General features: G+C 47.7%; 1 protein-coding gene across 1 annotated transcript in view; it reads right to left on the minus strand.

The window, feature by feature from the left end:
* Window positions 1–16,706, minus strand: part of LOC142305824 (vomeronasal type-2 receptor 26-like) — a 129,678-nt gene extending 112,972 nt beyond the window's left edge. The window contains exons 1-2 of the mRNA XM_075346935.1: window positions 16,564–16,706; window positions 14,994–15,285 (exon numbers count right to left, since the gene is read on the minus strand). Coding sequence (XP_075203050.1) covers window positions 14,994–15,285; window positions 16,564–16,706 — 435 coding nt within the window. The remainder of the gene's footprint in view (window positions 1–14,993; window positions 15,286–16,563) is intronic.
* Window positions 16,707–24,506: the final 7,800 nt, after the last annotated feature.

Consider the following 24,506-nt stretch of genomic DNA (forward strand, 5'->3'; position numbering starts at 1 on the left):
TGCCTCCAACCCCCAGTTGCCTATTTGTACCCGGCTGGGAACCAAAAATATAGGGAAGCCCGTTTTTTTTAATTATTTCACTTATTTCATGAAATAATTAAAAAACAAATGACGTGGGCTTCGCCCCATTTTTGTGTCCAGCCAGGTACAACTAGGCAGCGGGGGATTGGAATACGCAGCACAGGTTAGCCCGAGGTTTCTGGGCGCCTCTGCTGCGAATTGCAGTCCGCAGCCGCCCCAGAAAATGGCGCTCTCATAGAAGCGCCATCATCTGGCGCTGTATCCAACTCTTCCAACAGCCCTGGAGCCGGGTGGCTTGTTGGGTAATCATGAGTTAATACTGGCTTTGTTTTACTAGCCAGTATTAAGCCAGAGATTCTTAATGTCAGGCACGTTTGACCCGGCCATTAAGAATCTCCAATAAAGGGTTAAAAAAAAGACACCACACAGAGAAAAAATACTTTAATAGAAATAAATACACAGACACATTAGAGACTCCATCTTTATTACCCCCTGTAAGCCCTCCAAGATCCATGGTCTTCTGTCTTTCTCGTTCAACAAATGCAGCTCTGCTCCATCACTGCTGCATGAGGGAAGACGCTGCTTCCCGTGCAGCCTTCACTCCGTGAAGGCTGCACGGGAAGAAGCGTGCAGCCTTCACTCTGTAAGAGATCAGTGCTGCTGGCGGTTACAGACGCGTTACCATAGCAACAGGGCTCCGATCATGTGATTCCCGGAGCCGCGGTTAGTGGTGACGTCACCGCTAACTGCGTTGCTATGGCAACGGTGATCTCCGTTAATGACCAGCTGTGTCAGCCGGTCCCTAACGGAATGGGGAGTCGACCGTGTGCTAGAGCATGTCGCCGGTACACGGTGATACACAAATGTGCACCGTGTACCAGAGAGTGCAATGACAGGTCCTACATGACGCGTCATAGTCATGTGACCAGTCTGTAGCCAAAGAGATAATAGCCACGTGACTGGTCACATGGCTATTTTGACGTCACGATAGGTCTTGCATCACTGCTGGCAGTGCTGGTCACCGGAAGGATTCAGCGATCATCGGATGGAATAGCGGCAAAAGACAGAGTGCAGGAGGGATCGCAGGGACCGGTAAGTGTTATGGCAATGTTTATTAACTGTATGTGTACATTTATAATGCGTTTTTATGTGTTTGTGATTGCCTCCCATTATATCCTATTGGTTCGAGTTCGGTTCATCGAACGTTCGCCGAACTGAACTCGAACGAGACCTCCGTTCGACGAACCGAACTCGAGCCGAACCACGGCTGGTTCGCTCATCTCTACTTGTTAGTGAGGTTTCTCATTTTTCAGAATTACTGCCAGATGACAGATGGAATGTGTTTGTCTGTGGCCCTGTGAATATTCCCCTGATGAATCTTGGTAAAGAAGGAAACATGTTGGGAAGAGACACAGAGGATTAGTGAAGGTCAGGTCAGGTTACAGGGAGTGCTGTGGTCTTTCCTTGTCAGGACAGAAGTCTTTGGGTGAATAGGGTGAGATCCTGTGCTGTATAGGAGGGACCCTGAGGCCTAAGGTGCTCCTGTATGGACCACCAGAACTGCACCTGAACATTGCTGACTACACTTCATAGATGGGTGAGACCATTCCATTTAAATCCAATATATGTTATTCCCCTATGGGGATTGATGATGTTTACTGTTGTTTGGTTTCATGACCACTGTCAACCAAATTGATATAATTACATAACTGAGACCTTCTATACCCTGTTCCATTCAGGGTATAGAAAAAGTTAACCCCGCAAGGAGAGGTGGAAATCTCAGGAGGCTGTTGTTGGGCCGAGAAACATGGTGGATTAATTTGCTTAATACAAAATCACCCAATGGTATGAATATCAGATATGATATGAATTATGTCTATAATTGACTATGCTTAGTTAATTGTTTTAATATTAATTGTTTGACAATACCTGAGGGGCGATAAGAGTAAAATTGTAATTCTATGTGTCAGTGGCAGTTTGTGGTGGGTGGAATCGATTCCCTGCCTTTATTCCTGGTGCAGGTGCAGGTGTTGCTATTTGATTATAAGATGCCTGGATCAGTTGTTTAGTTACACACATCGAGGAATGACGCATGTCCGAAACATGTCTGTGTGTACACAGACTTCAGGCATCTTGGGGATGATTGTGACATGAATTTGTTTTTATCCTTCATGCACCAGTGATTGTACATCTTTTTAAAAGAATTTTGGAATAAAATCGATTTTAGAAGAGCGGACGCTGGAGAATTTTCCTTATAGTACTTGTGCTGGAGTCTCACTGAATCCGTGACGGCTACTCTTCTAAAGCCTGCTCTACACATTTCAATATGTCGTGCAATCGCATTTGCGATCGTACCCGCCCCCATCGTTTGTGCAGCACGGGCAATTTCTTGGCCGTGTCACACAATCCTGTAACCCCCCGTCACACGTACTTACCTTCCAAATGGCCTCGCTGTGAGTAGCGAACATCCACTTCCTGAAGGGGGAGGGACGTTCGGCGTCACAGCGATGTCACACAGCGACCAACCAATAGAAGTGGAGGGGCGGAGATGAGTGGGACGTAAACATCCCGCCCACCTCCTTTCTTCCGCATTGCCGGTGGCCGCAGGTAAGATGCAGTTCATCGTTCCCGTTGTCTCACACGGAGCGATGTGTGCTGCCTCGGGAAAAATGAACAACCGGGCGTTCGATTTTTAGAAAATGAGCGACGTGTCAACGATGAACAAGAAGGTGAGTATTTCTGCTCGTTCATAGCTGTCACACGCTACGATATCACTAACGATGCTGGATGTGCATCACTTACGACGTGACCCCGCCGACATCTCGTTAGATATATCGTAACGTGTAAAGCCCGCTTTAAAGGACTAATGAGCTGACTTAAACCTATTTTATTCTTTGAAAAGAAATAAAACCTAAAAAAATTCCTTTAATCAAGCAGCATTTTTACTGCAAGGAGCAGGGGAGCTCGGATGTGACCTACTGAGTAATGTCACCTGCTCAGAGTCAGATCCCCGTCAGCAGTCAGTGATTCTTAGAGCCTGCAGAGAGCGGGCATGTTTTCTCTCTCTCCAGGCTCTGAATGTAGCAGTACTGTGATCATCATGGAATGTCATATGGATTACGTAAGATCTACAAGGCTGTTTTTCAGTTTAATAAAGGAGTGAAAGAGGTTTTTTTTATTACATTTCAAATAAAATATGTTTTCAGTATTTGTTTTTTATTTATGTGCTGGGTTAGTAATGGGGGTTTCATAGACACGTCACATTACTAATCTAGGGCTTGATGGCTGCTGTTAAATCACGGCTGTCATTAACCCCTTATATTACCCCTATTGATACCACACCAGGGCAATCGGGATGAGCTGGATAAAGCATGTCATTGTCACATCTAATGGATGCAAAAATTCTTGGCAACTGCAGACTGATGTTTTTAGGCTGGGAGGGACAATAACCATGGAGCTTCCCATTATGATAATATCAGCCCTCACATGTCTGCTTTATTGTGGCTGGATATCAAAAATTGGGGGACCTTAAGGCTTTTTTTCCCTTCTATTTTGTTATCCATGAACCGTAAAGCTCACAGGTGGGGGCTGCCACCTGACGCTGTAGTTTTACCCGTTCTGGCAATCATACGTCATTTTAAAAAAAATATTTCTTTCTTTTTACACTACTATACAGCAAACCGACTGTAACCAATCAAAGAGGGTGGATGGGGAAGCAGTGAATATTCATGAACCATAATTAGCGGCCCAGAAAAGAGTCTGACTGCAGCATTATTCTACAGGAAACACCGGGAAACAAGATATGCATAACTATCCTACTCTTACCACAATTTAGTTTTATTTGTCAGTCCCCTAGCACTTACTGTGGCCATTTTGCAGCCCCAAACGTCTCATCCCCATTGACTTCTATAGGGTTCGTGGTTCATGTTTAAGTTCAGCTCCAAGTTCCCAATTTTTTTTTCCTGTGCTGTTTCTGTGGGATCGCTGATCACTAGTGCGCACCCATTACAACAGCCTATAAGCCTGTAATCCTAGCCTTTCCCTCCTCCAGCAGCTATCCATACACTGAATGCTGCAGTGGGATTAATAGCGAGTAAAAAATATGTAACTCTGACAAGAGACTTTTGGCTTTAGCATGCAGCAGCAAGGACTGTAAGGCATTAATAGAGAGTAAATCCAGCACGAAAATGTCCATAGATCAAAAAAAAATTGAGGAAGATTAAAAAGACATCTTTATTCCTTAATAATTGAAAAACATGGTGAATATAAAAACTCCTATGATTTACGCGTTTCAGACGCTCAGTCCTTAGTCATAATCATAAGGAGAAGACAAGCAAAAGGAAATAAATAGCCTGTGAAAAATGCTACGAAGGTAAATGACACAATCAATACAATTAGATACTCAAATTTGCATAACATTGACTATGCAGCAAAAAAAAAAAAAATCTCCCTTTTTTTTTTTTTTCCTTTCTTTTTCTTGTCTCTTATCTCCTTCAACTCAAATAAATGTACCAGAGATCAATTTGTTTGTTTAAGCCTCTGGGATGTCTAATATTAATGCACAAAATAGTAAAAGCTTCTTGTTGATGTAACATCTGTAAGAGATCTCCCCCCATATTATTAGATTAGTATGTTTCAAAGCATGTACCTTACATTTTTTTACATCACCATGGTGGACCTGCAAAAAATGATATGAGGCTACAGAAAGATTTCTAGCATTGGGGTTACGGATATCAAAGATGTTCAGCAATATGGGTACGTAACGGACGGCTGGTACAGCCAGCATACTGAAGATGGCATTCCCCGCAAGTAATAATGTAAATTAAAAAAAAATCACTGCAATTCAAAAACACAACATTTTTTAAAATCTTATTTGTTGTTGTGGACAAAACAAAATTCTCATTGGTCATGAAAGGACACAGACCGCATTCTCTTCTGCCACACTTAAAAGAACCAGTCAATGATAACTAGGGATGATCGAATACCCTATTATTCGCTCTGCCGAATATCCACCGAATACCTCGCAGCTATTCGAGTATTCGCGAATATCCGACGCCCAATGCAAGTCTATGGGAAACTTGAATAATGTTATGTTGGACCCATGGGTGACCTGCGGTGACTGAGGAAAATGCTATAATGGATGGGAAAAGGCAGCAACAGTATGGGCACAGCCTGTAGAAGGTGAGTCACTTCATTTCTGCCCCCTCCCGATTCATCCAAGGTGACGCACACTAACGCGCTGCCTGCATTCTCCCTCTTCCTCTGATTTCTGCCATGACACATGCGACAGAAAACTACTCCCCGGGAAAAGCTAAGTCCCCACCTGGTGTCTTCCGGTGATCCCCCACTGTTTTTACCTTTTTGCAGCGCTGATCCCCCGTGTCCATCCTCCTTCACAATACACAGTATTCACATGCACACAGCGCGGCTGTCAGCTCAGCTCAGCTTCCTGTGTTCACTGAGAACGGCTGTGGAGCTGCACGCACTCTGCTGCTGTGACCCGGGGAGTGCGGGTGCAGATTCTTTGCACCCATACACATCACATGGAGGGTCTGCACTTTAGAAAATGGGGGACACGTTCCCTAAGCGTGCCCCCCATATTCTAGAAGGTCAAGAGTCATTGTGGGACTTCCAAAATGGATTACAGGAAATTTAGTTTTTCTTTACAAAAAATTGGTGAAAGAGGGAATGTTTTGGGGAGTATTTTGTCAAATATTTTTCTTTTTTTGTCGTCTATTTTTTTCTACTTTTATTGCTAACAGTTGGTGATGTCGGGTATCTGATAGACACCGTGACATCACCAACTGCTGGGCTTGATGTCAGGTGAGATTACACATTTGGTATCTGTCTCGCCCCAGGGGTGATGATCCTATTCGGGGACGCCACACGGCTTCTTTAGTATGGCAACAGGTACTGTCAGTTTTGTATATGTGTCATGACGCCACTCACGGTTTGCGGTCAGGGATGTGGATGACTGCCGCTGCAGGTTTTACGAGCATATGGGGCTCATGGGGTCTGCAGCTGGGTGATATAGCCTCCCGTGAATGAGGCAGGCCCCAGGGGCTCGGGTGAGAAGAGTAGCAGGTCCCGGAAAAACTCTGTCTCCTGGGATGTACGGTAAGGAGATCGGCATGATTGGGGAGATTTCGGCTGGTGCGGCTGCGGCTACCACACTGGAGCTAGGCGCTGCTGCGCTCACTGCGCTGGGGCCAGGCATCGCTTAGGCTGTGGTGCCCTGGCTGGGGGTAGTAGTACTCACGGTGTCCATCTTCTCTCAGAGTTCCTCTGCAGGTCACCTCCTCCTCTCGTGGGGTCAGAGCACTCCTGGAATTCTGGGACTGTCACTCCTCTCCTTGGGCGGTTACTTTTTCTGCACGCGGTGCAGCTTTTTTGATGATGCACTTTTCAACGGTGGCAAAGAAAATGGCGGCAGTTCAAATTTTTCAGTCGGACCGCCAAGGCACACTGTCACCTGTCTGAACGGGTCTAGTCCAGCATCCTGTTCGTGACACCAAAAGAGAAGCTGAGTCACCCCAGGGGTGATGATCCTTCGGGGACGCCACAGGGCTTCTTTAGTATGGTAACAGGTACTGTCAGTTTTGTATATGTGTCGTGACCCCACTCACGATTTGCGGTCAGGGATGCGGATGACCGCCGCTGCAGGTTTTACGAGCATCTGGAGCTGATGGGGTCTGTAGCCGGGTGATATAGCCTCCCGTGAGTGAGGCAGGCCCCAGGAGCTCGGGTGAGAAGAGTAGCAGATCCCGGAATAAGTCAGGCTGAGTATAAAAGTCTTTCAACTGCTTTTTACTCACTTTGATCTTGCTGTGAGCTGACCCGGGCGATGCTTTGATTAACCAGGTAAGAACCAGGGGCTCTTTTGGGCCAGTCTGAGGGTAACCAGTTTGCTCGCCTTCCTAGCACTTCTGTGTTCGGATCACCCCCTGACTTGAAGTACCATGAGGGTCTATCCAGGGAGTCGCAACTGCCTTTTCTCCCCTGTATTTGGCCTGTTTGCCAGCAGCGTGGACCAGGTGAGATGGCTTACAGCTCTGTCTCCTTATGGGTCCCTGCGTTGCTGCTGAGGCTCGGACTCTGTATGGTTGGTGAGGTACCTGTAGTTCCCCTCTCCGGCAGGTTTAGCAGGTAGTTAACACCGAAGTCTGCTCTAGGGACCTGTTCCCCGTACATGCCTAGTCACCAGAGCACCTCTTTACTCTGACTACCAGGTGACTGTTCTCCCTCACCAACTGTCACTACACCGCGCAGGGTCTGACTAGTGGCCACGCGCGTATCCTGTAGCAACCGCCGTGCTCCACTACCAGACTGGCTCGCTCCACTCCTTTCCTGACAACCTCTGCATTTTAGCTCCCAGCCCCTCCACTACACCCATTGATAAGAATTGAAGGCTAGCCTCCTCCGGAGACTACCCAAGGGTCCCACCTAATGGTGTGGGGGAACTGGTTGCTATGTGTCTGTGCGTACACACCTCATTCTGGCCCTTTGGATTACCTGGTAACACTGTCCCAGAATGGGTGCAGTACTCAGTGGTGCCTGACCAGGTCAGGGGCGCCGCATATCAAGCCCATTTATTACCCCATTTGCCACCGCATCAGGGCAATGGGATGAGCTGGGGTCAAGTGCAAGGATTGGCACATATAATGGATTCGCCACTTCTGGGGTGGCTGCAGCCTGCTATTTTAAGGCTGGGAAGGGTCAATAACTATGGACCTTCCCACCCTTATAATACCAGACCACAGCTGTCCACTTTACCTTGACTAGTGAACCAATTTGGGGGAACCCCATTTTTTTTTTATATTATTTATTTATAAATAATTATAAAAAAGAGCCTGGGGTCCCTCCAAATTGGATCCCCAACCAAGGTAAAGATGCCATCTGTGGTCTATAGGCAGCAGTCATCTGCTTTACCCTAGCTGGCTATCAAAAATGGGGGGACCCCATGTCGCATTTTTTTATTTTTTATTTTTTTGGCTAAATACAAGGTTAGGCACCCACATGAAAGTCACTAATGGGTGCCAGCTTAGAATATGCAGGGGGGAAACATTATATATGTGTATGACATCGGTCTGCATGTCTATCTATCTATCCATCCATCCATTTTTATCTATCCATTATCTATCTCTCTCTCATCTCTCTTTCACTCTCTCTCTCATCTCTCTCTCTAATCTATCTCTCATTTCTCTCTCTCTCATCTCGCTCTCTCTCCCTCATCTCTCTCTCATCTCTTTCTCTCATCTCTCTCATCTCTCACTCATCTCTCACTCTCCTCTTTCTCTCTCTCTCTCTTCTCTTTCTCATCCTCTCTCTCTATCTCATCCTCTCTCTCTCATCCTCTCTCTCATAATCCCTCTCTCTATCTCATCTCTATCTCATCCTCTCTCTCTCTATCTCATTCCCCCTCTCTCATCCTCTCTCTCTCATCCTCTCTCTCATCCTCTCTCTCTCATCCTCTCTCTCTCTCTCTCTCCTCTTTCTCTCTCTCATCCTCTCTCTCTCTCTCATCCTCTCTCTCTCTCTCATCCTCTCTCCCTCTCATCCTCTCTCCCTCTCCCTCTCTCACTCATCAAATCACATCAAATAGGCTTTATTAACAGGACCAAAATACAATCAGTATTGCCAAAGCAAGAAATGAAATGAGACAGGGGAGTGGGCTAGGGATGTGGAGATGGGGTGTTGGGGCCACAATTTGGGGAATGATAGTCCATTTGGAGGTCGTAAGTACCCCTCAGCTTATGACAAGTGGAGACATATTGGGTGGTGATCTTCACCATTGATTCCTCTTCCCCCAATAGGATGCAGAATTTCTTCTCCTTGTCCATGGATGGAAAGTCCGGGGTATGGGTGGTAAATTTCTGGAAGTGGGAGGCCCTCACTGCTGAGTATTTGTTACAGTGCAGCAGGAAATGCGCCTCATCCTCCAGAGCCCCCTGCAGGCAGAGCTGGCACAGTCTGTTCTCCCATGGCTTGTATGTCTGTCAGTGCCGCCCTGTTTCCACCTTTAGGCTGTGGGCACTCAATCTGTACAGGCTCAGGGTCTGCCTGTCTTTGGGGTGGCGTAACCTTTCCAGATATGGGGCCAGAGTGTAGTCCCTCCGCAGTGACCGGTAGATGGTGAGTTTCTGGGAGTTCTCTAATTCACTCTTCCAGTCCTCTATGTATTGCATCTTGCAGCTCTCTGAGATCTCTTTTATTTGGTCTTTTGTCTGGGTGTGTTGCTGACTTTGGCTGGACTGGCTGCCGGGGTTCCTGGCTTGCTCTGGGCTCTGGCTCAGCAGGGCTTTTTGATGGTAGGAGCTGGGGTTGCTGTTCTGTATGTGCTCCTGGTGTGATAGCGCCCTTTTGTGTATACATAACCATAAGGGGAATCGGCCCAGCTCTGCCTGACAGGCTATGTTTGAGGTGCTGCGATGGACTTGGAGGAGATATTTGCAGAACTCCAGATGGAAGACTTTGGTTGGACTGGAATCCCACTTTGGTCTGGATTGGTCACTGGGCCCCATACCTCGCTGCCATACAGCAGTATAGGTGTGATGATGCTGTCGAATATCTTGAGCCAGACTCTCACCGGTGGTTTGAGGTGGTACAATTGTATTCTGATAGAATGAAAGGTTCTGCACGCTTTCCCTTTCAGGGTCTCTGCTGCTTGCTTGAGGCTGCCGGTTTGGCTTAGCTCCAGACCGAGGTAGGTATAGCTGCTGGTCTTCTCCAGCGCGGCACCATTTAGTGTGAGGGAGGGAGTGGAGGTTTAGTTATAATTCCTCTTCTGAAACACCATGACCTTGGTCTTCTTTTGGTTGATGGGCAAAGCCCAGGTGGTGCTGAATGTTTCTAGCACAGCCAGGCTATCTTGGAGGCCTTTCTTGGATGGGGAAAGCAGCAGGAGGTCATCTGTGTACAGCAGGATCTATACCTCTCGGTCATGCAGGCTGAGATCTGGGGCAGGAGAGGATTCCAGGGCTGAGGCCAGTCCATTTATGTAGATATTGAATAGAGTTGGGTTCAGGCTGCAGCCCTGTCTTACCCCGCGGCTCTGCCGGTAAAAGGCCGTCCTCTTTCCCTTCACCTTCACGTTGCATCAGTTCTCAGTGTATGAGCTTTTGATCACGTCGTAGGTTCTGCCACGTATTCCGCTCTCCAGAAGTTTCAGGAACTTTGATTTTGTCTTTTATTTCCAGCACACTGATTGGTATGTCCAGAGGATTTTTGAAGTCTTTAATTGTCTCCTCCATTTCCCTGAGTTTAGTGGTTAGGTGCTCCCGTTCTGGGGATAGGTTTTCTTCTGGTATATTCTTGTAGAGGCCTTTGAAGTAGCTGTGCCAGATGTTGCCATTTTGGATGTGGAGGGTGCTATGCTTGGACTTTGTCCGATATGACTCCAGGTTTTCCAGAATGAGTTATCCTGGAGGGAGTCTTCAAGTTTCTGTAGTTCTTGGGAGATGTGCCTCTATTTTTTATCCTTGAGAATGCGCTTGTATTGCCTCTGTAGGGTGTCATGAGCCGCTCTTAGGTCCCTGTTGTTGGGGTCTCTGTGTTTTCCCTTAGGGATTTGCGTAGTGAGTTGCATTCTTTGTCGAACCATTTTTAGCCTTGTTTATTTGTAGGTTTCTTGGGGTTTGTCTTTCTGACGCCTGCTAGCTCTGCCATGGTATATAGGATGTTGTTAAAGTCATTCACTGCCCGGTTGACTCCTTGTTGGTTTGATGTATAGCATCTTGTGTTGAAATTTACAAGTAGCTCTTGGATCTCAGTTCTGTTGCTCATGTTGGTGTATTCAGTGGATAACTGTTTAGGCCATTTGTAGGATGGTGGCCGGTTGTGGAGACCGGTCAGGTCGGGCTTATCTGTGTGTTGCTTGTCCGTGGATCTCATGAACAGCAGTGTCTGGTTGTAGTCTGACAGGTGAGTTTTAGGGGTGACTATGAAGGCATTTATTTTTGCTGGGTCCATGTCTGTTATTGCATAATCCACCACACTGCTGCCCATGTGGGAGTTCAGTGTAAATCTGCCTAATGAGTCCCCCCTGATGCACCCATTCACTATATATATATAACCCCAACCTCCGCCACAGGTTCAGCAGTGTTCTGCCGCTTTTATTCACCATTCTGTCGTAGCTGTTTCTTTCTTTCTCTCTCTCTCTCATCCTCTCCCTCTCTCATCCTCTCCCTCTCTCATCCTCTCCCTCTCTCATCCTCTCCCTCATCTCTCTCATATCTTTCTCTCTCATATCTTTCTCATCCTCTCTCTCTCATCCTCTCTCTCTCTCATCCTCTCTCTCGTCATCTCTCTCTCGTCCTCTCTCTCGTCCTCTCTCTCTCGTCCTCTCTCTCTCGTCCTCACTCTCTCATCCTCACTCTCATCTATCTTCTCTCTCTCTCATCTCTCTCTCTCATCTCTCTCTCTCATCTTTCTCTCTCTCTCTCATCTTTGTAGCTGAATAATCTGCTTCTGGTTCCTCTGCTGCAATACAGAGGTCAAGATTACCAAATCTTCCTATGCTTTTCATTACAGGCAGTAGCAGCTCAATGGGTAGAGCTGCTGCCTAAGGAGAATTAGTTCACGAGTTTGAGTCCTGGCCGTCCCAGTAAAGAATTTAAATTATTTATAATTATTATTTATTTATAATTATAATTTATTATAATTATGCACTGAGTGGAGGAGCCGGACATCAGCTGTGAGCCGCAGGACACACCTCTAAAATCGGAGCAGTTCACGGAATGAGGCTGCATTGAGCACTCGCTCACAGACGTCGCCTAGTGTGGATTATGTCAGACCTGGATATTTGGGGGGTTAATAAAGTGGTGAAAGAGGGTTAGATGCGACATTCTCGAGGCAGCAGCGGGCTGATATTCTTGGCTGTGAGAGGGGGGGCCATAACCATGGCCCTCGCCCTACACAGCCTGAGAATACCGGCCCGCTTCAGTGTGCTTACCTCGGCTGGGTATCATTTGGGGGGGACCGCACGTCATGGTTTTACATTATTTATTTATTTATGTATTTATTTATTTTACTACACAATACAGACCAACCCACTGGCGGCTGTGATTGGTTGCAGTAAGACAGCTGTCGCTTAGCATGGGGAAGTGTCTGACTGCAACCAATAATAGGCGCCGGTGGGCGGGGAAATCAGGGAATACGAGATGGATTATTGTGCGGCCGGAATTTCAAAAGCTGGAGAACCCGCCACAGTGTGAGAGCCGTGCAGCACCTGAGATCGGTGAGTAAGGCTGGAATCACACTTGCGAGTGTAAAATCGGTCCGATTCTCATGCTAGAAAGTTGGTCGATTTCTGTTCACATTTCAACAGTGTGCTGTCAGTGTGCTGTCAGTGTGCAATCAGTTTTTACCCTCAGCAGCTGCTATTTATGTACTGTTATGTACAGGAGCAATTACAGTGTTCTCTGCTACATGTGTAAAATGTATTAAGAAAAACGCATGTCACTAGGATGGTGTATGTGCCGTCCGTGTGACATCCTTTTTTTTTCACGCACCCATAGACTTGCATTGAAGAGACTCGTGCGAGAAACTCACCAAAACGCAGAATGCTGCGATTTTTTTCTCAGTCCGATTTGGACTGAGAAAAAAATAGCAGATGGGAGCTGCCTCATTGATTAACATGGGTCCAAGTATAATGCGAGATTTTCTCGCATTGCACTCGTGAGAGTTAATCGCAAGTGTGAAGCTGGCTTAAGAAAGAAAGAGGGAGAGACCGACTGACCATAATGGCCGCTGGCGCATATAGCCCCTATGGCGCCGTGCGGCCAAGCCAATCATAGTAACACTGCAACAAAGATGACTGCGGCGTTACTGTGAGGGCAAGCAACATCTGATGTGTTCATTGGCTGGAAAATGGCGCCAGGAAGGCAGAAATGAAAAGGAAAGTACCGGAGCAAATACCATATTAGCCGTCGGATAGCGGATACCTCGGATACCCCATTATCCGTCGGATACCGAATAGTGGCGAATACATTCGCTCATCACTAATGATAACCAATTGTGGTGTGTGGGTTTTTTTTTATTTTTTTAGTGTGGTCAGAAGGAGATATATTGCTGCCAAAGCTTTTTCCTTTCCTGGATACAAAAGGAGATAAGAGAGAAGAAAAAGAAAGGGAAAAAAAAGGGGGAGAGAAAATGTTGGTTTTTTTTGCTGCATAGTCAACGTTACTCAAATTTGGATATCTAATTTGTATTGATTGTGTCATTTCCTTTCTTAGCTCTTTTCACAGGCTATTTATTTCCTTTTGTCTGTATTCTCCTTATCATTATGACTAAGGACTGAGCATCTGAAATGCGTAAATCATAGTTTTTATACTCACCATGTTTTTTAATTATTAAGGAATAAAGATGACTTTTTAATCTGCCTCAAATTTTTGAATTCATGGACATTACTGTGCTGGATTTCCTCCCTGTTTTGATTGATTGTGTGGCGCTCCTGACCTTGTCAGGCACCACTGAGTACTGCACCCATGCTGGGTGAGTGCAAACAGGTAATCCTAAAGACTGAGTAGGGTGTGTACGCACAGACACACAGCGACCAGGTCTCACAGACACCTTAGAGGGGTCCCCTGGGCAGATCCAGGAGGGGGCATGGCCTTCACATCTCAGCTAGTGGTGCAGTGGAGAAGCTGGAAGTTAGTTGTTGCAGAGGCAGTTAGAAAGAGGAGCTGGAGGAAGCCAGTCTGAAGTGGAGACGCAAGAGAGCGGACACACTAGTCAGACCCTGCAAGTGTAGTGGCTGTTTGCAGGGGAGTTTGGTTGCCACACAGTCAGCCTGAAAGACACCTCAGGAAGAAGCGAGGTGGTTGAGTACAGGGACTTCTGGTTGACCAGGTACACACGGGGGACAAGCCCCTAGAGCCAGACATTCATTTAGTGGTCTGCTAAAACCTGTCGGTGAGGGCAATCCAGGTGCTTCACCAACCAACACAGAGACCGCAGCATCCGCAGCAATGAGGGGGCCCATAAGTGAGATAGGGCAAGGAGCCATCTCTACTTGGTCCACGCAGCCAGCAAACGGGAAACAAAGGGGAGAAAAGGCAGTTGCGACTTCCCTGGATGAATCCCATATACTTCAAGTCAGGGGTTATCTGAAACAAGAAGTGCTAGGAAGGTGAGCTTACAGTCACCCCTATACCAGCCTGAAGGATACCTGGTTCTCTCTGGTCTATCTTAGTATCGCCCGGGTTACCTCACAAAACCAGCTGAACGTGAGTAAACAAGCTTAAAGACATTCTGGACTCTGCGTTATTCTGCGACCTATAGTTCTACACACTTACACCCGAGCCCCTAGGGCCGGCTTCACTCTCGGGAGGCCATACCACCAGACTGCAGACACCATCAGCCCCAGGAACTCATTAAATTGCAGTGGCGGTCACTACCCTTATCGCAAACCGATTCCCATGTATATAAATCCCACATACCGGTTGCCAGAAAATTCCTAACACATGAAGTCCCTGCGGCGTCCCTGGAGGAGCAAAGTCCCTGAAGTCTCTGATGTGACCGCCGCAGCCCCGGGCTTCACAATTGCAGCCTCCCTTGTCCACCGAGCACCGTCTAGGAGTCTCCATCCAGCTTTGAATTAAACAACTAACTGGTGAGCTTTAACCTTTCTATGTTTACCTTGTAAGGCATTAATCCCTGCCTTAATGCCTCTAATTCTAACCTATCCCTCCTGCAGCTGCTCTCTCCACACTGTTTTCAGGGTTGAGGGGGCCAAGCGTCGTGTGACCTCATCTTATATAGACCTGATGACGTGTTGTTGCTGGCTAGTCAGTTATGCTACTAGCCAATTCCCGCTTGTTTTGAGGCTGAAAAAAGCAGCAAAACATGAGGAGTGGGAAGTTGAGCATGACGCCCGAGTAACCAGATACTAGTTTGAGTATTGAGCAGAGGTGAAAATTCTCTGCCATCAATAAAGAATTGTATTAAATAACAATGTCTAAAGTATTCAGTACCTGAGGATATCCATAGAATCCAAGGATCTGTGCTGCTGGAATAGTGGTGGACGAGTAACGATCTCCAATGATGCCTACCAGCCGGTCATGGCCCATACAAGAGTAATTAGGTATCACCTTACCCGGTCCAGACAGGAAATATAAAACATCGTTTACTGCCAGTCGTCCATCTGCGCATGAGTCGTAAACATGATACCCCAGGGTAATATTGGGTAAAATGTCAGGATTCTTGTTTGCATTTTCGATGGCAAGGAGAAAAATCAGATAAAGTGCTATTGGCAGATAGTATTGTCTGTAAAAAAGATAAATAAATAAAAAAATAAATACATAAATGTTTAAATATGTATATCTATCTACTTTGGGTGAACTTGGTATTGAACATGTCTCCAATTTTCTAAGTAAATATATTTCTAAAGGTGCTATGAAAAGTGATGGGCTAATAGTGAAATATTTGGGTTCTGATTATTTGTCTCAAATATTTCGAACCATTCGTGTATTTGTCACGAAAAACAAATCTAATGCAAGTCAATTGGAAACTCGAATAATTTCCCGGCGGACCTTCCTATGATGTCTGGCAGGGCTGTAAAAATGTAGAAATGGATGCAAAAGTGCTAAATTGTAACAGAAACAGTCTGCGGAACATGCCTGTATGCATCTCTGAAACACAGATCCCTTCTAAGAACAATGTTGTCAGGATATTACGCCACTTTGATGTGCGGTCCCTTGCCTATTTGTGATAACTACCACAGGTAAAGTAGACCTCTGGAGGCTGCAGCCCCGAGCTCCATGCTTTATCTTGGCTGGTTATCAAAAATAGAAGCTCTCCCATAATGTTTTTTTTTAATTATTTATATAAATAATAAAAAAATAACATGGGCTCCTGCCAATTTTTGATAACCAGAGCAGATAAAGCTGACAGCTCGAGACTGATATTCTGAGGCTGGGAAGGTTCATGGTTATTAAACCCCTTCCCAGAATAAAAAATAGCTGCTCATTAGATGTGCAAATTGTGGTCGTTTTACCCAGCTCATCTCAATTGCTGCGATGTGGTGACAATTGGGCTAACATATGGCTTTGATGTCAGCTGTGATTTATCAAAAATCACAGCTACCAAGAAGCCCTAGATTGGGAATAGAGAGGTGTTTATAAGACCCCTCCATTACCAATCCTGTAAACAGAAAAAAATAAACACAAAAAATCCTTTAATTTAAATAATAATAATAACACATCCTCTTTCACCAATTTATGAACCCCTAATACACCCTCAAAGGTCCAACATAATCCGGAAGATAGATATCCATGATTATGCCAGCTATGCTACATCCAAAAGCTGCAGTGACTGAAACCACGAAACTACTGCTCTTGGGAGACACTTATGGCAGCAAGGGATCTGACTGTGAGAAGCAGTGACATCAGTCAGGTCACCAGAGTTCACAGCCACGTTGCCATGGTACTCAGTGTGACTGCCGCTTTGCCGGACTGTCGGATTGCTGGACACAGCAGCACAGCAGTCTGACAATCTGGTAGTCAGGGTGACTACTGGATTTCACAATGCCCTCAGTGAACTCACCTGAATAAACCCATGCCACATTGCTGGACTGATGTGTGGCCATGTCCAGCAATAGAACAGTCCGGCAATCTAGCACCAGATTCAACTGAACGGAGTTCAATGAAAGTAGGAGGAGAGTCCTTGAGTGTGAATTCCAGTGACATGACTGGTGGATTGATGGAATGTCGGATTGTAGGACACTGCACTTCCCTAGAGATACTGTATGGAGACTCTCTTACCCCCCTCTTATCCACAAAGGCTAGCACTTCCACAAGAAGAGCTAAAGTTACCAGAATTGGAATTTAGGAACAGAGTTTCTATCCCTGCATTTGTAATGAAGTTCCTTCCTAGATGATGAACTGAAAGTAGAAGGCAATGTGTTTTGAAGAGAATTGAATTTGAGAGACTATGTTGAACAATATCAGAAATGTTATGAAGAGAATGTATGCAGATCTGTACCTGCTACCACACATGTAAAACAGATTTTGTTGAACTAAATAAACTTTAAAGTTAAGAATAGTGATGAGCGAATGTAGTCGCCAATATTTGGTATCCGACAGATAATGGTGTATTCGAGGTATTGGCTAGCTGACGAATAAAACTGTATCCACTCCGATATTTTCATTTCAGACTTCCTGGTGCCGGTTTTCCAGCCAATGAAAACTTATGATGTTGCTTTTCCTCACAGTAACGCCGCAGCCATCTTTGTTGTGGTGTTACTGTGATTGGCTTGACCGCACAGCGTCATAGAAGCTATATAAGCCAGCAGCCATTTTGTGAACATGCAGTTGTGACACCCTGGCAAAACCAGGTAGTCACAAAAGTAGTCCACCCTCCTTGTTACCACCAAAAACCCACACGCAGGTACAACACACAGCCATAAAAACCTAGCTACCCCCTCATGATAATAAGGACAAACTAGTGGGTGGGATCAGGTAGATGAGAATGCCCAACTAGGGGTCCTGAGGTGTCAGGGGCAGGAACACAACAGTTCAGTTGAGGAGTTAAGTCAAGGTCTGAGTCTAGTTCAGCTGTAGAGTTGAGTGCTGACAGTAGTTAAGTGCAGGCAGAGAAGTGATGTCAGGGGTAGGGGCCCCTGGAGTACTTGGCTAGGTGGCAGACAGTGAACAGAGCCACAGGCAATGGAGATCCGGTCACGGGAGACCTAAAAAGTGGACCGGGGCAGGGTTGTACCCCGCTGATGCCGACAGCGGGAATCCGGTCCGGAGGCCGTGCACAGACAGGATGCCTGGACTCTAGGACGAGGAAGGTTGCATGCCCTTTGTTAATCAACCAGCAGAGGATGAGGTTTCAGGCCTTGTTTTCCAGAAGCCCAAAGAGCGAAACGGAAGCCCAACGTGGGGGATAGGGTGTCCGTCAGAACCCACAGAAATCCTGAGGGTCAGATCTCGCAGGCCACAGCTCCCAACATACACAGTACCGGGAGTGGACTTCCCCGTTCCATACTAAGTTGTCCCAGAGAAGACAGAAACACAAAGTGCAGGAGGAAGGGATTCCTGTTTACTACACCCAGGTGTGGGACCCGAATACACCCATCCAAAGGCAGCCCGTCACTGGCAACATGGTTTACCACTGGACTTGTGTGTGATTACTGAACTGTGAGTACATCATTGATCCCCGCTTAAACCCGGCGTGCCCCCTCCAGCAGCCATTACTCCCATGTACCGAAACTGGGCCCCGGGACTACACCTCCCCTACCCGTGGAGGGGATCCCATCTTGCTGTCCCGCTCCATCAACCCCAGGCGTCCCATCACCAGGCAGCGGCGTTATCACCACCTCTCACCGCAACCCACAGGTGGCGTCACAGACACATCAAACTCCATGTAATTATCCCCTTCCGACGGTTGTGAGGCCGGGTCTGGTCACCACTCGAGCCACAGCAGCGATCCGGGATCTGAGCGGCCCAAGACGTGGCAGAGGCCCCCACCCGCAACAACACGAACCTGGCGTCACGAACAGGATTCCTACCCCATCTATATACTTGGATGACGTGCGCCTTCTTACGAACTGTAGACCGTGAACTGTTGCAAAAATTTTTAACTGCCGCCAACTTGCCCGCCATCTTTGGCACCAAAAACAACAACACCATCATCTTCTTCCCCGGAAAAAGCGCAAAGTTGAAGACCCGCCTCCTAAGAACGCGTGTGGAACCCGGTGACTCCCAAAAGCAGGAAGTTGAAAAGGCCTGTGGGTCCTGCGAGACTACTGTCAAACACCAAAGGGGGAGGAGAGGACGGAGCGGCATGTTGCCCGAGAGGATAAAGAGTAGGGACACCAGGACTCTGCAGAAATCCGTTCCTGGACACCAATGCAGCAAGATGTCTTAGCAGTCCGGCAACCAGCGTGCGGAGAGTTCCATTCCCGGAACCGCCAACTGGATTGAGGAGCACAGGAGAAGATGTGCCAAAGGATCCAGGCCCAGGCTCACTTTATCCTGACAAGGTGGATGACCGAGATGAAGGGCCTGCATCTATCCGGGCGCGCAAGATGGAGATGGCCTCAGAGGAGCGGGTAAGCAGTGACCGATGCCCCTATGTTCCCCAGGAACCAGCCGTCCTGACTGAGGGGTCCGGCCTGCCCCCATCCGCCACGTCACCTCCCTTGCCACCCGTGTCCGCGGCCAGTGCCCCGATCGGCCCGCTATCCCAATCTGCGGTAGCGGAACCCGTCTTGTCTGCAGAGGAGGACTCAACATCAGGGACCTTGGGCCTCGCTTGTACCACCGATCCGGCACCCGTCCCGGCCCTGAGCCAGGGCGCAACCCTGATGACGTCTTCCCCGGCCCTGAGTCCGGCCGCACCAGTGATGTCGTCGGCTCCTGCAGTCCGCCCGGCCGCAACGGTGATAACGTCGGCTCCGTCAGTCTGCCCGGCCACAACGGAGGTGGCACCCGACCGGAAGGTTACCCTAGCTGTGGCGCCAGCCGCTCCCAAATATCATGTCCCGGCTGTGGAGCAGCCGGAATGTACCTGCAGAGAGGCGGAGCAGACCACTGATCAATGGTGCCCATGGCAATGTGATAGGCCGGCGTCGCCGGCACCGAGGGCATCTCAGAGGGCCTGGTTCCTTAGCGGGAAGGGGAACATGGAAACCATGCCCCATGTTGGGAGCGACAACGACGGCAATCCCGCAGAGAGGTTGCCACTCGGGAGAAGAAAAGGGCAGATGTGGCTGCCCAAGCCCACCGGAAGAAGAGCACCCTAAGAGAAGTGCGGGACCATAAATAATAAATATATGTTGTCACCAGGGTGGGGAGTGGAGCTGGTACGCCTGGGATGGTGATCAGTATACCCTGGTAGTGGGAAAGATAGTACCGGCCTCCACTCTCACCCCTGATTGCGTGATAGAAAAGGAGTAGGTACCTGATTCTGGCTATCCTTAAACAGTTCACATGTTCCCTCCAGTTTAAAGTTAATCATGGACCATGGCTTCAGGACTGGTGAAACCACTCAAAAAATTTCTTGGGCCTGGTAAGTAACCCCGTCTACCTTCTTGTTGCCCCACCACCAGGACTGTAAAGCCTCTGGAGATGTTGGTTGGAAGAAAGGCCTGCGGTAGAGTCGGCCGAGGCCCAGTCATCAATAAAACTGGTTAACCAAGCATTGTTGACCTTAGGGAGATCAACATATCCACTGCGGAGACACCATCACGTGTTTCTCAACGCAGTGATTCTAGAGCAAAGCCCCCTGGGAAGTATGCAAATGAGAAAGCCGCGGAGACACCATCACATGTTTCTCAACGCTGGCAGGAAACTAGCCAGGTCTTTCACCGGGAAGGAACAACCACGGGAAGGGCAGTCTCCAATCAAGGAGACCACCTATACCAAACATGGTAACCATCCACAGACAGCCATTTCGGGGTATTTACCCCTCATCAGTGTGGAGTAGGAATCTGGCTAGTGGGGGCAATGCCTAGTAAAAGAATACTTAAGCAAGCATTGTTGACCTTAGGGAGATCAACATATCCACTGCGGAGACACCATCACAGTGATTCTAGAGCAAAGCCCCCTGGGAAGTATGCAAATGAGAAAGCCGCGGAGACACCATCACATGTTTCTCAACGCTGGCAGGAAACTAGCCAGGTCTTTCACCGGGAAGGAACAACCACGGGAAGGACAGTCTCCAATCAAGGATAGGAGGTCTCCTTGATTGGAGACTGCCCTTCCCGTGGTTGTTCCTTCCCGGTGAAAGACCTGGCTAGTTTCCTGCCAGCGTTGAGAAACATGTGATGGTGTCTCCGCGGCTTTCTCATTTGCATACTTCCCAGGGGGCTTTGCTCTAGAATCACTGCGTTGAGAAACACGTGATGGTGTCTCCGCAGTGGATATGTTGATCTCCCTAAGGTCAACAATGCTTGCTTAAGTAGTCTTTTACTAGGCATTGCCCCCACTAGCCAGATTCCTACTCCACACTGATAAGGGGCAAATACCCCGAAACGGCTGTCTGTGGATGGATACCGTGTTTGGTATAGGTGGTCTCCTTGATTGGAGACTGCCCTTCCCGTGGTTGTTCCTTCCCGGTGAAAGACCTGGCTAGTTTCCTGCCAGCGTTGAGAAACATGTGATGGTGTCTCCGTGGCTTTCTCATCAATAAAACTGGTGGCTAACCTCCAGGCCAAGGGTTCCGGACCATGAAACTCTTGGAGTGGACTGGCAGGTAAGGGAATTTTACCCAGACACTCTGGACACCTACAGGAACTCGGGACGGTGTGACACCTTTGACTAGCGGTGGCACCGAGAGTGGGTTCAGGTGTTTTGGGTGGCAGGCGAAAGGGAAGAAGGAGGTGATGTTCATTTGTATATTGCAACGTTTACGTGATGCGCCTCCCTTATGGGATGAAAAGTTTTACCAAAGTTTTCCAATGTTATGTTTGTTACATTTTCTAATTGCAGAAGCAGTAAAATAAACGTCAGTGGCCGGACAGCCGGAGGATGGGCTGTATTCAACCAAGGGGGAGTATGACACCCTGGCAAAGCTAGGTAGTCACAAAAGTGGTCCACCCTCCTTGTTACCACCAAAGGGAAGTAGTCAAGTGCAGACAGAGAAGTGGAGTCAGAGGTAGGGGCCCCTGGACTAACTGGCTAGGTGGCAGACAGTGAACAGGGCCACAGGCGACGGAGATCCGGTCGCGGGAGACATAAAGTGGACCGGGGCAGGGTTGTAGCCCTCCGCTGCCGACAGCGGGAATTCGGTCCTGAGGCCGTGCACAGACGACGTGGCTGGACCCTAGGACGAGGAAGGTTGCATGCCCCTTTTTAATCAACCAGCAGAGGACGAGGTTTCAGGCCTTGTTCTATAGAAGCCCAAAGAGCGAAATGGAAGCCCAATGTGGGGGATAGCGTGTCCGTCAGAGCCCACAGAATCCCACGGGTCAGATTTCGCGGGCCACAGCTCCCAACATACACGGTACCGGGAGTGGACTTCCCCGTTCCATATGGAGTTGTCCCAGAGAAGACAGAAACACAGTGTGCAGGAGGAAGGGACCCCTGTTTACTACACCCGGGTGTGGGACCCGAATACACCCACCTAAAGGCGGCCGGTCACTGGCAACTTGGTTTACCACCAGACTTGTGTGTGATTACTGAACTGTGAGTACACCATTGATCCCCGGTCCAACCCGGCGTGACCCCTCCAGCAGCCATTACTCCTGTATACCGATACCGGGCCTTGGGACTACACCTCCCCTACCTGTGGAGGGGATCCCATCTTGCTGCCCCACTCCATCAGCCCCGGGCGTCCCATCACCAGGCAGAGGCGGTGTCACCTCATCTCGCCGCAACCCACGGGTGGAGTCACTGACACATCAAACCCCCTGTAAATATCTCCATCCGATGGTTGGGAGGATGGACGGCCGTGCGAGGCCGGGTCCGGTCACCACTCGAGCCGCAGCAGCGATCCCGGATCCGAGCGGCCCCAACAGTGGCAGCAGCCCCCGCCCGCAACACAGTCATAGGGATCTGGCGGTGTAGATAGACTGTATTGTGAGCGGGAGAGCGTTCTTAGATACAACTAATAAATAGTCCTTGCAAGGGCTGAAGACCGTGTCCAGTAGCTGCTAGCAGCTCCATAAATCGCCAGGCTGCAAATCTGTGAATGCAGAACCAGCTATAGTGCCAGTGACACTGCAATGCCTTGTAGTGATAGCGTTCCTGATGCAAACTCCTAAATAGTCCTTCTAAGGACTGAATCCAGTAGTCAGTAGCTGCTAGCAGCTACATAAATTGCCAGGCTGCATATCTGTGAATGTAGACCCAGCTATAGGGCCAGTGTTAGTGCAGTGCTTTGTTAGGTGAGAGCAATCCATCTTTAAACCAGAAAAAAAATCCTCTTTGTAATACTGCATATGGTCTGTTAGTGCAGTGTCTGATATAGTGAGAGCTTTTTCACAGGCAGGGAGAGATTTAAAGCTGTCCTGACATCTGCTACTAATTAAATCAACAACCCAGCACTTCTATTTCCCTTATGTCTCTTCTACTAGGTATAAATATTGCAACTTCCTAAAAAAGGTCCCAAAATTGACAAAACAACGGGTTCAGGTGTAGTGTACTGCCTGTCAGCCACCATCTCAATTCATAGCAGCACAGTTGCGTCCTTGTGTTGCCTTCGTAGCGTACATAAACTCCATAGCACCCTACTGCTAAAAATAAAATAGTGCAAGTTTAAAAACGAAAAAAAAAATACTGTCATGGCCTGTAGTTCTGTCTGAAGCAAAATACCATAATATATAGCATCCTGGTGGTGACTTAATATCTTACAGAACCTACATACTGGCCTGCTGCTAGAAAAACACAGTGTCAGTCTTACCAAATTTTTAATTAATACTTGGTGTCAGTGGCTCTATGTCTGCCTGAAGCCAAATACCTTCATAGCACCAACCTAGCATCCTCGTGGTGGCGTCTTCATATCTTACAGAACCTACATAGTGTCCTGCTCATTCTAAAACACAGTGTCAATGTTACAAAATTTTAATAATAGTTGGTGTCAATAGTTTTACTTCTTCCTGAAGCCAAATACCGTAATAGCACCAACCTACCATCCTGGTGTTTGCTTCATATCTTACAAAACCTAGATAGTGGCCTGCTGCTACTAAAACACAGTCTGAGTGCCAAAAAACAATACTAAAATAAAAGTGATGTAAAACCCTGTTTTCTTTTAGGGTTGAAAGACATTTACAATATCTTTGTCGACTCCTTCAAGTGGTACTTTGTTCAATAAACGTACCTTGCGTTTTTTAGACTTACAGAAACAACTATTGTGGGAAACTATTACCAGAAGTTTACAAACCCGGCATCAGTGTCTTTCCACTGCCTGTACAAAAGGTCACGTTACAGTGTTCACCTTCAAATGATCAAACTCAAACAATGGGAAAAAGAGGCAGTAAGGGACGTGGACGGGGTGGAAGTGACAGTGATGATCGCCCAAGCAGTGTGACCAAGCCAGAGAAAAAGATTCCTGCTTTATCTACCTCAACCTTCCTATCCCAATTTTCTGTTCCACATGGGAAACCACTCTTGCGCCCTGAACAGTGCGAACAGGTAATGAGATGGCTAGTAGAAAATTCCTCCAGTTACTTGTCGAGTAGAAAATCCCAAGGGTCCACACAGAGACTTGAGTAGCCCAAGCCATCGAATCCTCAGCCTGGTCCTCCTTCCTCACAACATCAGTATTCTAAGGAAACATATGACCCCAAAGTAGGTTACTCTGTGGAACTGTTTACGGGACTCTTTGACCTTTCTTGCCTCTCACTGCGCAACACCAGCAACGCAGGTGGGGCCATGGTGTACAGTGATGTACAGATCTTTGAGCACCCAGAAGAAAGACATGAAACCTGGTCGATTATGAGGTGATTGATCCAACATGGACAGGTGGCATGGATTGCGAGAGTGTAGCGCCCCTTAACATATCAGGGCACTACAAGGAACTGTACACTCTCGGGGATGCAG

This window comes from Anomaloglossus baeobatrachus, chromosome 1 (genome assembly GCF_048569485.1).
Source record: "Anomaloglossus baeobatrachus isolate aAnoBae1 chromosome 1, aAnoBae1.hap1, whole genome shotgun sequence".
Lineage (NCBI taxonomy): Eukaryota > Metazoa > Chordata > Amphibia > Anura > Aromobatidae > Anomaloglossus > Anomaloglossus baeobatrachus.